The 11,984-nt window shown below is 37.4% G+C and overlaps 5 protein-coding genes across 7 annotated transcripts; 4 read left to right on the top strand and 1 right to left on the bottom strand.

Annotated features, from left to right (window-relative positions):
* The first annotated feature begins 1,435 nt into the window (after positions 1–1,435).
* On the top strand, positions 1,436–3,822 carry LOC17888645 (calmodulin binding protein PICBP). Its single transcript, XM_023784155.1, has 2 exons — positions 1,436–3,447; positions 3,535–3,822. The coding sequence occupies exon 1, from the start codon at positions 1,550–1,552 to the stop codon at positions 3,440–3,442; it is 1,893 nt and encodes a 630-aa protein (XP_023639923.1). The 5' UTR covers positions 1,436–1,549; the 3' UTR covers positions 3,443–3,447; positions 3,535–3,822.
* Positions 3,823–3,924: 102 nt separating this feature from the next.
* On the bottom strand, positions 3,925–5,503 carry LOC17887657 (probable histone H2A variant 2). 3 transcript variants are annotated; one of them, XM_023784887.1, is made up of 3 exons: positions 5,426–5,503; positions 5,089–5,204; positions 3,925–4,412 (listed from the first exon to the last, which is right to left on the bottom strand). In XM_023784887.1, exons 2-3 carry the CDS (start codon positions 5,194–5,196, stop codon positions 4,116–4,118), a joined length of 405 nt encoding a protein of 134 aa, XP_023640655.1. In that variant the 5' UTR covers positions 5,197–5,204; positions 5,426–5,503; the 3' UTR covers positions 3,925–4,115. The 3 variants fall into 3 exon arrangements, with proteins under 3 accessions (XP_023640655.1, XP_006295217.1, XP_023640656.1); XM_006295155.2 differs by having other exon boundaries at positions 5,089–5,201; positions 5,426–5,480; XM_023784888.1 differs by lacking the exon at positions 5,426–5,503 and adding an exon at positions 5,297–5,364.
* Positions 5,504–6,556: 1,053 nt separating this feature from the next.
* On the top strand, positions 6,557–8,393 carry LOC17890194. The gene is made up of 3 exons (XM_006294569.2): positions 6,557–7,419; positions 7,502–7,694; positions 7,796–8,393. The coding sequence occupies exons 1-3, from the start codon at positions 7,027–7,029 to the stop codon at positions 8,158–8,160; spliced, it is 951 nt and encodes a 316-aa protein (XP_006294631.1). The 5' UTR covers positions 6,557–7,026; the 3' UTR covers positions 8,161–8,393.
* Positions 8,394–8,654: 261 nt separating this feature from the next.
* On the top strand, positions 8,655–9,902 carry LOC17889341. The gene is made up of 5 exons (XM_006295835.2): positions 8,655–8,888; positions 8,967–9,125; positions 9,232–9,321; positions 9,414–9,539; positions 9,621–9,902. The coding sequence occupies exons 1-5, from the start codon at positions 8,727–8,729 to the stop codon at positions 9,900–9,902; spliced, it is 819 nt and encodes a 272-aa protein (XP_006295897.1). The 5' UTR covers positions 8,655–8,726.
* Positions 9,903–10,889: 987 nt separating this feature from the next.
* LOC17888912 (protein ELC-like) lies at positions 10,890–11,941 on the top strand. The gene has a single exon (XM_006295664.2). It carries the CDS (start codon positions 10,896–10,898, stop codon positions 11,895–11,897), a length of 1,002 nt encoding a protein of 333 aa, XP_006295726.2. The 5' UTR covers positions 10,890–10,895; the 3' UTR covers positions 11,898–11,941.
* The last annotated feature ends 43 nt before the right edge of the window (positions 11,942–11,984 follow it).

Raw genomic sequence — 11,984 nt, forward strand, 5'->3', positions numbered from 1 at the left:
GGACCAGATGGGTCCGAACCATTTGACTTTCATTTTTGTTTCTTTCGGCCAATCATGAGGTGACAGTGTATGTGATCTTGTCACCATTCATGAGTCGTTTCTTGGGAGAAGCTGCAACTTCGTAGATAAGTGCATACATTTACACATTTTTTTAAAAATATATATTTTAAAAGACGTGTAGAACAAGCGAGGCTTTATGTATATTAATTCACAATAGCGGAGACTTATCTGCTTAGGTTTACGTTTATGATAGTTAGAGTTCTGGAAGGTAAAGTTTGCACGGATAATACTAACTTGAATAGCTAAACTCTATGATTATGTATGTCATCAATTCATAAACTTGCTTTTATTTTCTAATATTGATAGGATCTTATATTATTCGAGAAATTCACATTCAATAAGAATTAAACCTACATACATCTAATTTATCAATATCTATACTAGACTTGTAATTTCTTTGCATTGCAAAGTTTATCACATTTGATATATCGTAATTTCGTATTATAAACTTTGGTTTCAAATTGTTTCAAGAACACCATCTTCAGCTTCACTTTCATTAAAACGAATTATATATTCATAGTATAATACTAGTGCTAACATATTTTAATCAATGGATAGTTCATAATGTTGCATGTTTATCATGATTTAATTCAGGTCAATCCAAGACTCCTCCAAATAAATTAGAGGTTTATGTTAGGGAACGAAGAAAAACAAAAGACTCTGGACATAACAGAGACTTCGCTGGTACATTAGACAAGAGTGTAAAATACTAAATAAAATACTATACTATGTGCGAGAGTTCATTGAGCGTTTTCGATTCTTGCTTCTTGTTCATGAGACTTGAGCTGTAGCAAACCTTCTTGTTCAATTCCGTTGTAGACCAAATGCTATCTATTCTGGTTTCCAGAGACAGAGTTTTCAAAAAAATTAACATGTATTAGTATATGTAGTATTCATTTCATGGTTGAACTTGAAGCTAACACTTAAATCAAATAATCTCCAGCTTACTCGTTCTAGAAAAGCATATGTATGAGAAAAGAATTGTCAAATATTATATTATTCTTGACACACCTTTGTGGACTAAACCAACACAAATTTGTGTACATTGTCGTCGTCGGTTCACAATAACAAAATAACTTGAAATTTCTTCGTTACTTTGTGGGGTAGAGAGGAGCCTAATAAAAAAAAAAACAGATTTGAGAGAGAAAGACAAAAGAACATAATGCGCATTATTTCGTGCAACACGAAGGAGCAATAATGTAATCAACCCTTAAACAAATGGCCACAATAATAAAGAGAAATAGACCCACCATACCCAAAACCAATCTCTCTCTCTTTTATCAGTGCTTGTCCTAATCACAAAAGTATTCAAAATCTCTCATTTGTTTTAAGTTTGAACCAAATTCACGTAAAGTTGCAAAAAGGCACTGAGACAAAACCGCACACGTATCTTTACCCTACCACTATTGAAATCCTCCCATTTTCTTCTCCTCTAAACAAACCAATAGCTTTGTCTTCAGGCAAAGCAAGAACCTTGGGATCGGGAAAGATGGTTCAGAGGAAGACTTGTTTAGTACTCGAGTCTTCTTTCAATTCCCAGCCTGAAACTCGATTCGGGCAAGAACATCTCAAGAACCTTGGACCGGAGATGATGATGATGAAGAGAACAAAGCCTAGGAGGAAGCTTAAAGACAATACTACTGTTTCTTCTCAATCAGGTAAGTCACAAGAATTACCAAAGCATGATCTTGTTGTGAAAGTGACAGGTGGTTCTGGTTCACCTAATTACATGAAAGGCACCAGTAGCTCCGAGGCAAGGAAGGAGAACAAGAAAAGATTTAATCTTTCTAGGAATCAGAAGAACCAAACCGGTTCAAAACATGATTCTCGTTATGGAGTTAACAAGGAAAGAAGTTATAACAAGCCAAGTTCTAGGATCGGTAGGGGTTTGACAAAGCCTCCTAGTTTCAAGAGATGCTCTCAGAAATCTACTTGTTCTTCAACTCTAAAAGATTCCAAGTTCCCCGAGTATCTGATGCTTAATCATGGCGAGACTTATGATCAAGTTAATGGAACCTCTGTTTTGAAAGTTTGTCCTTACACGTATTGTTCACTCAACGGCCATCTCCACTCCGTGCAGTATCCTCCTCTGAAAAGCTTTATATCCTCGAGGAGACAGAGTTTGAAGTCCCAAAAGAGTGTGAAAATGGAAGCTTCCAAGGAAGAGTTTGTGAAGATACGTATAGAGGAGAATAAAGAGTTTGAGCATGGAAATGGAGCTGCTTTTGAGATTGATATTGATAGTCAAATCTCGGAAACTGTTTCTCAAGGAGCACCTCGTTCTGAAACTGATTCTGATGATTACTCTGACAGTGCTGAGATGGTAATGATTTCAGAAGGTGATCATGCCATCGAGTTAAAAGAATGTGGTTTGGAAGAGACTTTGGTAGATGAAGTTGTGAATGAGGTCCAAGAGAAAGCAAACAGAGATGGAGATGCTTGTCTTCTAAAAGAATCTGATTTGGAGGAGACTTTGGTAGATAACTCTGTGAATGAGGTCGAAGAGAAAGCAAACAGAGATGGAGATGCTGATCAATCTTGTTGCTCTGATCCTGAAGTAATCAGTATAATCAAGAACTCAGAAGCAGATAATGCAATTGAGGAGACTATGGTAGATGAATCTGTGAAATATCTTGAAGAGAGAGCAAACATAGATGAGGATGAAAATCAATCTGGTTGCTTTGATTCTGATGTCATCGATATGACCAAGAACTCAGAAGCAGATAACAGAATCGAGGAGACTTTGGTAGATGACTCTGTGAAAGAGATCCAAGAGAAGGAAGACAAAGATGAAGATGAAGATGAAGGTGCTGATCAATTTAGTTGTTTTATTTCAGAAGTTATCGATATGACAAAGAACTCAGCAGCTGGTAATGCTATTGAGGATAAAGATGATGCTGGTAAAGATACATTAAAGGATAAAGCTGAAGACTGCAAAGAGGAGTCTCAAGACCAGACTGAAGTTATGTTGATGACAAAAGAAAACACAAAGGTTCCATTTAACCGTACACGAAAACCGTGCAACCAAGAAGAGTCAGAGTCTACCATTTCATGGACAATCATCAAATGCAAGAAACCCGTTGCAGAGACCGAGGATTTAAGAGCATTCAATCCAAGAGAACCCAATTACCTTCCAATTGCAGTGGAGGAGGATCCTGAAAAGGTGGACCTCAAGCATCAAGACATAGATGAGAGGAGAAACTCAGAGGATTGGATGCTTGACTTTGCTCTTCAGCGTGCTGTTAGTAAACTTGCTCCAGCAAGGAAGAGGAAAGTTGCATTACTCGTCGAGGCATTTGAAACCGTGCAACCTACTATATCACATGGTAGAGAACCTGCACCGGTTTTAAGTTATGGAAGACACCTTCAAGCCTGCAATTAATAAAGGTAAAAACATAACAACGTTTCTTATAACTTCAGCTAATACACCAAATATGTTGCAAGCTCTGCTTATGAACACCTTTTGTGCTGCAGGTCCAGGGATGATCCAAGAAAGGCAACTAAAGGAAGATGAATGGCTTTTATTTATTTATCTACTTACAAGAATCAAACCCAAGTGTAAACTTTGATGGTTTATTTCCTAGCTCTTTGTGTGGTAGTTATGCTTCTCAATATATGAGGACTAAGTGTGTGCTTGCTTGAGGACTAATTTCTAGGACAATCATATGTGTTTGTCTAGTTCTATATAACTATTTAGAATTGTGAAACAATCGTATGCAGTTTGCATATATTGCTATGAATGTTTGAGTGTTGTTTTCATCATCTAATCGAAATTCAGAGAATTTCCAAATTTCCGGGTTACCTAGAAGAGGGGCATTGCAACAGGATAGGAAACCAAGAAACCATCATCATGTAAGAATTAGAAAGATCACAAAAGTATGAGTCTAGAGAGAGAGACCGAAGAGTTAAAATGAACTCATATACACTTGAGGACATCCATAAGAAATCAAACTAGATCAATAAACTAAAATCCTCTCTCCTAAACAGAGCACCAAAAGGTAAATATAACTAACCAAGCACATAGTAAATCGAGAATTAGGATTTGAGAGAAAAAATCAATCCTTGGTGACTTTGTTGACAAGGGACTTGTGGATGTGAGGGATGACACCTCCTCCAGCAATGGTTCCTTTGATGAGAGTGTCAAGCTCTTCATCTCCCCTGATTGCAAGCTGCAAATGCCTTGGAGTAATTCTCTTCACTTTGAGATCCTTGCTCGCATTTCCAGCCAACTCAAGAACTTCTGCAGTTAAGTATTCTAGAATTGATGCTGTGTAGACAGCAGCAGTGGCACCAACTCTTCCATGTGATGAAACTCTTTGCTTGAGTTGACGATGAATACGACCCACTGGAAACTGAGAGAAGACCACAGCAGAAACAAAAAAAGATAAGCATATAACTTTTAAGGCACAGAGAAAGGCTTTCAATTAATCAGAGAGATGTTTTCTTGTATATAGATTATACATTCAAACTGCAAACTTTCATATAGGGAAACACAATATGTATGATAACCAGATACAGAAAATCCAATGGGTTATAAACTTATGCTATATATTTCTATCCTTTTACTTGCTTGACCGCAATATCCCAAAAGTAAAACTAATGACGATAACAAGACATGGATTAGGTTACATTTCCAGAGCAATGCAACAAAACAGAAGGAAGAAGAGGAAACAAAGACAATAACACAGAAGACAAGGTTTTGTATCAATTGCTAGTACACAATGAGTAGTAACAAAAAACAAGTAGCAACCCATTGAACAGAATTTTACGCTAGACAGAGTTTTACAGGAAGTGCATAGAGAGGAATCAAGTAAGTGCAGAACATGCAAGCTACTACTTTATCTTACTCATAGGATGAAGATCAACCAAACATGATGTTTATTGGCATTAGGATAATGTGATATTTCCAGAAAACACAGAGGCAGCAATTTACCATCAACGAGTATTTACACAGAACAATGTAACAAAATTGAATTAAAAAAATGAACATCAAAGTCAGAGAAGGAGGAGCTAAGGGGAGGGGGATACCTGGATACCAGCACGAGAAGAGCGAGAGATGGATTTCTTCTTACCACTGTCCTTGTTAGCTGCTATCGTCTTTGCAGCAATAAGCCCTTTCCCACCTTTACCAGCCATATCTACTACTACAAAACCCCAAACAAAAGACGCCAATTTTGTAAAATTCAGAATACAAAAAGCTTTTAAGATCCGTCGTCGAATCTAGAAGAGTATTTACCGATAAGAGAACCAAATAAGTCGTCTGGTGAAGTGAAGTGAAGGGAATCTCCAATCAAAAGTTTTTGAGCGGAAAACGAAAAAAACGATACAGAAAACCAAAAACCTAATTCAGAGGAAAAAGATGTACCTGAAAACGAGAGAGCCGGATGCTTAAAATTAGTGCGGGAGAGAGAGAGAGCTTTTTTTAAAAACACAAAATTGGAGTTTGTTGGTCGTTCTCGTGGATTCGTTTACCCGTCTTATATTTCCTATATATACTGTGAGAACCTAATTTATACGGAAATCGATTTAACATTTTTTATTTCTCTTCTACTTTTTTTATTTTCTAAACCTTTCCTTTTTTCAGTTGGTATTTCTCTAATAAGTTAAATTTCTTATTTATTAGATCAAGAATTTGTTAATATAACTTACTATCTAACTGGTTATTTTAATGAAAATTCGTTTTAAATTTTTTTGCATTTTTAGAGAACAAAAATATTTAATCTTAACCTGTTTCACAAAAAATATATATATTTTTTTTTAATCTGATATATTTTTCTGAGAATAAGAATGAGCGTATTTTCTCTTGCAATTATGCGATTTTTAAATGTACAACTAAATTATTATCTTCTCAACTATATCAATATCCTTAAATTTCTACTAAATGATTCAGATAAATAAAAAATGAAGATGAAAATGTTGATCGTGACAAAACATTTACCAAAAAGAGTAGTCAAAAATACTTGAATCGATAACAAAAAAGAACTTGGCTCGATATTATCAAAAACATTTTCTTATTACTTTGATCAAATCTTCTTTTTTATTTTTTTTGGCAAAATTGTCTCATCTAATAATCCATTTGTATGTATACCATGAGATTATTACGGTGTATGTACGGGTAGATACCAAAGGAATATGCCAAAACACGTAGGCGTAGCCAACAAAAAAAAAAGAACGTACGTTGAATACGGAGGGGTGTTTCAGTCTTATCATCCTCTCTTTCTCCAACTTATTCCGGGCGAATTCTTGCTAACTGACTCCGGCCTAAGTGGAGTCGCCGACACGTCCCCTTAACAACGAACCTTCGAGGGTATTCTCGACCTTTCTCCAACCAAGAGCATCGGATCTCAGCCATTTGTGAAGCACCAAAGCCGTTGATCTCACGCCACGTACCCCCTCTTTTGGTTTTTTTTTACAGATTGAGCTATTTTTGAACACGTAGGACACACACGTGTACATAAAATCCTCACCCTTTATAAATCCACCAAAACAAAGCTTATCCTCTTTACTCTTTCGTTGTTTCAGATCACAAGATTTTGTTGTTTTCCTTCTCGATAATTCAGTTTTCATCATCTCTCTCTCTGGGATCTTCTTCATTTTTTGTCAATTCTACGGCGATAATCAAAACCAGATCTCCGTGTTGAATTACAAAAGATGAAATCGACGGCGAGGTTTGCGTCGGAGTGTCGTTTTAATGATCACAAAAGCATAACTACGTGACGTTTTCTCTTCGTCGCGTATCTCGGAAACTTTAAATCCGTATCTAATAAAAAATAGCTAAAAGTTAAAGCGACGTCTCTCTTTTTTTTTTTTTCTTCCGTTTGCTCAGTTTCGAAGTTATTCCAAGCTTTATCTTCAATTTTAGATTAGGTTTTAGGATTTTTTTTTTGTTCTCAGCTCAGAGTTTTCTCGTGTATTTTTGGGGAATTTCGATCTGGATTCGTCGATTTGAATTTTTGAGAGATCGCGATGCCATTTCATATGAAAGTCCAACCGATCGATGACTCTGATGTGTCGGATGAGCTACCTTTCCCGGAGACGATGAAGCAAATGCCGAAATCGAGGCTGAAGCGTCTGTTCGAGCGTCAGTTCACTATTAAGAACGTTTCGGATAAGTTTCCAGGCGCCGACGTTGATGCACCGCTTTCGAGAGGTAACTCTGGAGATTTTGAGCCGAGCTCGGTCTGTTTGGCGAAGATGGTTCTAAACTTCATCGAGGATAACAACGGTGGTGAGAAACAGCGGTGTGGCCGTAGCCGATGCAACTGCTTCAGTGGGAGTGGTACGGAGAGCTCTGATGATGAAACTGAATGGTCCGATGGTTTCAGATGTTCTTCCGGGGAAGCTTGTGAGATCCTCAAGGTACTTACTCATCATATTGTTCTGGACTATTATGTTTGTTCGATGAAGCAGGAATTTGATGTGTCGAGATCCATTTTTGCAGAGTTTGGTCCTTTGTACGAGCGTCTGGGAGAGGAATTTACAGGCCGATGTGACCAAGATTGTGGAAACAAGTAAGAATTGCAAGCCTAAAGACGAGTCATGCTTGAAAATTGTGGCCAATGGGTTGATGAGCTTAGGTTATGATGCGGCTGTATGCAAATCTCGCTGGGAGAAATCGCCTTCTTGTCCTGCTGGTATAGTCTATAGCTTTTATCTTCTGTAAAGCCATGCCATTTCTTAGCTATCTTGATTGAGCTTGACAGTGGAGCTGACTTTTTTTGGTCAATTGAAACAGGGGAATATGAGTATGTGGATGTGATATTGAAAGGTGAAAGACTGTTGATTGACATCGACTTCAAATCCAAGTTCGAGATTGCTCGTGCTACAAAGACGTACAAGTCGATTTTACAAACCCTGCCTAACATCTTTGTCGGGAAAGCGGATAGGCTTCAGAGGATCATCGTTCTGATATGTAAAGCCGCAAAACAGAGCTTGAAGAAGAAAGGACTACATGTGCCGCCATGGAGGAGAGCTGAGTATGTGAAATCCAAGTGGCTGTCTTCTTATGTTCGTGCAGATCAAAACTCAGATGAAGAAGTCAAACAGGAATCAGTAGATATGATAACTGGATCGATAGGATCCATAGTCTTTGGTGTCTGAAGGTTTGTTTATATATATGTGACATAACCTTCTAGAGAGGTATGAGGTGTAGGAGTATTTTGAATCCCTTATAGTTTTTGATATTAAGGGTATGTAACAGAGGATCCATGCACGCCTATAAGCGTCTTCCCTTGGTCTTTTTTTTTTGGGTTGTAAGGGAGAGTGATCCATCCAACTCTGTGCTTGCTTTGTGAGAGTTAATAGCATTCTAATTACCTTATGTGTTTACTATATTTACTATATCGAGTTGCTACATTTACTATATAATGACAACACTTGACTATATTATAAATGAAAATGTAAGTATGTGATGTCAAGCATTTCGTTGCATATGGAATAATTAATTTAGATACTCCTCGTTATAATAAGATATGAAATGCCTTGGCGTGGGGAGCAAGACCCTCGTTAATCAATTTAATACTGGCTTGTGTTTAGATTCTGATTATTTATAACGATTATAAAAGAACAATGTACTTGCGAGTTAAAGATCGTCTCAAGAATTTTGTTAATAGTAATTAGAAGTCAGCTCTTTGGTGACAATCCATAAACGACAAACCAAAGAGGCTATGGATGATCATGATCCTGATCAAGGCATCAACGAAATCTCCACTGTTGTTGTTATTGATAATGACAACAAATCGAGGAAACAAAACTTAGAAGCTGAGAAGCGACTCAAAAAAGTGGAACAAGATTATCTCCACACAAGCCAAAAGTACACAGAAATCAGAGTGAGTTTTCAAAACATTAAACCCTGAAACTTTGCCACCCAAAGAATGGTCGTTGAAATGATTTATACTTATGGGCAGTCACAGTCGTGGGGCATATATGATGAGAAAAGGCGTGCTGTCAATAGCAGTCGCTTGGCTGCAGACTACATTGACCGCTGCAACAACCTGGTAGAGCAATTACAGAAGGCTCTTGACAAGCTACCTAAAGGAGAAACAGCAGAAGAAACCATTGATCATGTAAATGCCCAATATCATTATGATCTTAGAAACACGAGAACAAGCTCAATAGACAGCGAATATCTGTCATATCTAACATACCCTTGAATTTTCTCTGCATATTTAGAGCCAGCAATTCTCATTACTTCATCAAAAAGCACAATTTCAAGAGCTGGACTACGAAGGAAAACGCGAATTCAGAGAATTTAGCAGAGAGGTATAATTACTATTGTTAAGCTTAAAATGCCCCCAAGATTCATAGTTCACATACCCGAACCATTCTGAAATTTTGTCTAAATATATTAATAGCTAAACTGCATCCGGAAAAAAATGCCAAGAAGTGACAGCAGAAAAGCTGGACGAGATCTCCTGAAAGATGTTTGTAACCCCACAAGTCAAGACAGTTTGAAGAATTCTCTGGAGCTGGAATTAAAAGTAAGATCTTTTAGCTCCTTTCATTTGAGCATTAGTCTATCTTAATTTAGACTAACGGGATGATGTTTGGAAATCAACTAGGTTCTTAAGAAGCTAACCAGAAAACTTCAAAAAGACTGGGAAGAAGAACTGCAAATAAAGCAATATGCAAAGAATATATATAAAGATTTCAAACAAAAGGTGAAGCATCTAGAGAAGAAAAAGGAACACCTTTCCGGACAATGGGACAAAGAAAAAAATATCATGCTCGAGACAAAGAAAACGCATGATACGAAGACGCATGATAGGAAGACGCATGATCGGAAGATAGGTACATATCCTGAGGCTTATTATATAATGATGGTGAATGATAACGTACCATGATGGTTTGTAACGTATTGATTTCGGGCTTGGAGTCTTTTAACTTTTTCCTATTCCTTTCAGCAAATTACTCCTGCATAGTTTCACCACAACATGTACGTATCCAAGAATTGTCTCAAATCTGAAAAGAGAAAAATAAGGAAACGATGTTGTCACAGCTTGTAGCTTGGATTAACAAAATTGTTCATCAAGATTTGAACGAAAAAGGTGGCAAAAAACAATTAAATTACATCAACTACCAGTAAAATCTGAAGTGAAATTATACCGAAGCAACTACAACTGAAATATAATGTCCAGGCACAAAGCTGATAAATTTGGAGAAGCACATCATCAGAGTTAGCAGAGTGACCCAAACCACCTAATTAACCATGTCAGATATAAATTAGACTTGAGTCCTAGAGAGACGTGAATTCATTGAGGAACAAACGAGAGTGCACAGCACAGCACAACAAAATATTTTTTATAAATGCATTGATGGTCCTTCAACATACAAAAAGACTTAAAGACTGTTCAGCTACTTGGTCATCAAGTGTTTATACTAAAGGAAAAGGCTTCATGATATGAGAACTTAATTTTCCGAATTAGGACCCTTAATACTGAAACTCGCTACAAAAAAGAACAACACATCCAAGCCAAAACCCTTTTAGCTTCAAATTAAAGTATTGAGAAAAAATTGGTGAAGTTAAAACAAGCCAAAATGGATAATTTAATTAAATACATACAAACCTAATCAATGATCCAGTGACAAAACCTAATAGAATAATCTAACAAAGGAGAAAAAGACAATTAGTACAAGTGTCTTTTTTCCAAGAATGTAAACTTCCACGAAACAATAGAAGTATAGAACAATCACGATCACTTGTTCTCGAAGCTTGCTTGACCCAAAACATTTCAAGTCATTTCATATTATAAAACAATAATATGAAGAACTTAAAACGAACGAACGTCATAAATAGCACAGAACAAGCTTTAGCCTCAAAGTCACTAACCTTTTGAATGGCATCATCATCATCATCTTCTTCAGTCAAATTCATAGAAAAAGCCCTTCTTGCCACCGGTTCCTTTGCTCTGTCCTACACCGATCCTGATCAGAAATGGCTAATCAGAAAGCATCTGACTTCATTCCTCCAAGACTATCCAAATTTCGAGCTCTCAACTGATACTTTCAATCACAACAACGGAGCCAAAGTTCAACTCTTCTGCCTTGAAGGATCTCTACGTACTCGAAGCTCCCCAATACAACTCCCAACCGTGCAAGTAACCATATGGATTCACGAAAACTACCCATTGACGCCTCCTCTAGTGTTTATAAACCCTGATTCGATTCCAATTCGCACCAACCACCCATTCGTCAATTCTTCAGGATTCACAAACTCTAGATACATCGAGACATGGGAATACCCACGATGCAATTTACTCGATTCCATTCGAAACCTCAGGAAAGTTCTCGCTAATGATCACCCATTTGTACCCACGGATTCAATCCCAACCCGGAACCTATCAATTTCGAGGATCGAAGCCTTAGATCGATTAGCCACGAGCCTCCACTACGACGTTCTAACAATTATGGAGAGATCAGGAGAAGAGATTGAAAACCTCTGGAAACTGCAATCAGAGGTGAAACAAAGATCCGAATCGGTTAAAACGATCATCACTGAGCTCGAGAACGAGAGAGAGACATTAAAGGTGAGAGCTTTGAAGCTTAAAGATGATTCCAATGTTTTGGAGGACTGGGCAGAGACGAACTATCGTAAGCTGACGAAATCAGCGTCAATGGATATGGGAATCGAAGAAATGTTCGAAACTGAACCGGAGGTGGAAGGAATGGCAGAAGACGACGCCATTGAAGATGTGTTGAGGGTACTTGAAGAAGCTGCGGCGAGAGGAGAGTTAGAGATAGGTTCGTATCTAAAGCAAGTGAGAGTCTTGGCGAGAGAACAATTCTGTATCAGGCAGAATCGTCTAAAAATCGATTTTTCATATTTGAGCTCGTTGTGAACCTTTCTTTTGTGTGTATTGTATATATTGATTGGATTTATCTTCTTTTGGGACTAAATAACTCATGTTTAAGCTCAGTTCACTAAG

This window comes from Capsella rubella, unplaced genomic scaffold (assembly GCF_000375325.1).
Source record: "Capsella rubella cultivar Monte Gargano unplaced genomic scaffold, Caprub1_0 scaffold_4, whole genome shotgun sequence".
Classification (NCBI taxonomy): domain Eukaryota; kingdom Viridiplantae; phylum Streptophyta; class Magnoliopsida; order Brassicales; family Brassicaceae; genus Capsella; species Capsella rubella.

Excerpts from the sequence above, each read along its gene's own strand:
- LOC17887657 (XM_023784887.1), bottom strand. The coding sequence starts at position 5,196 with ATGGCTGGTAAAGGTGGGAAAGGGCTTATTGCTGCAAAGACGATAGCA. Across the intron at positions 4,413-5,088 it reads CTTCTCGTGCTGGTATCCAG|TTTCCAGTGGGTCGTATTCA; the intron begins GTATCCCCCTCC and ends GTCTTCTCTCAG.
- LOC17888645 (XM_023784155.1), top strand. The coding sequence starts at position 1,550 with ATGGTTCAGAGGAAGACTTGTTTAGTACTCGAGTCTTCTTTCAATTCC.
- LOC17889341 (XM_006295835.2), top strand. The coding sequence starts at position 8,727 with ATGGATGATCATGATCCTGATCAAGGCATCAACGAAATCTCCACTGTT. Across the intron at positions 9,126-9,231 it reads CAGAAGAAACCATTGATCAT|AGCCAGCAATTCTCATTACT; the intron begins GTAAATGCCCAA and ends CTGCATATTTAG. Across the intron at positions 9,540-9,620 it reads CTCTGGAGCTGGAATTAAAA|GTTCTTAAGAAGCTAACCAG; the intron begins GTAAGATCTTTT and ends GAAATCAACTAG.
- LOC17890194 (XM_006294569.2), top strand. The coding sequence starts at position 7,027 with ATGCCATTTCATATGAAAGTCCAACCGATCGATGACTCTGATGTGTCG. Across the intron at positions 7,420-7,501 it reads AAGCTTGTGAGATCCTCAAG|AGTTTGGTCCTTTGTACGAG; the intron begins GTACTTACTCAT and ends CCATTTTTGCAG. Across the intron at positions 7,695-7,795 it reads ATCGCCTTCTTGTCCTGCTG|GGGAATATGAGTATGTGGAT; the intron begins GTATAGTCTATA and ends CAATTGAAACAG.
- LOC17888912 (XM_006295664.2), top strand. The coding sequence starts at position 10,896 with ATGGCATCATCATCATCATCTTCTTCAGTCAAATTCATAGAAAAAGCC.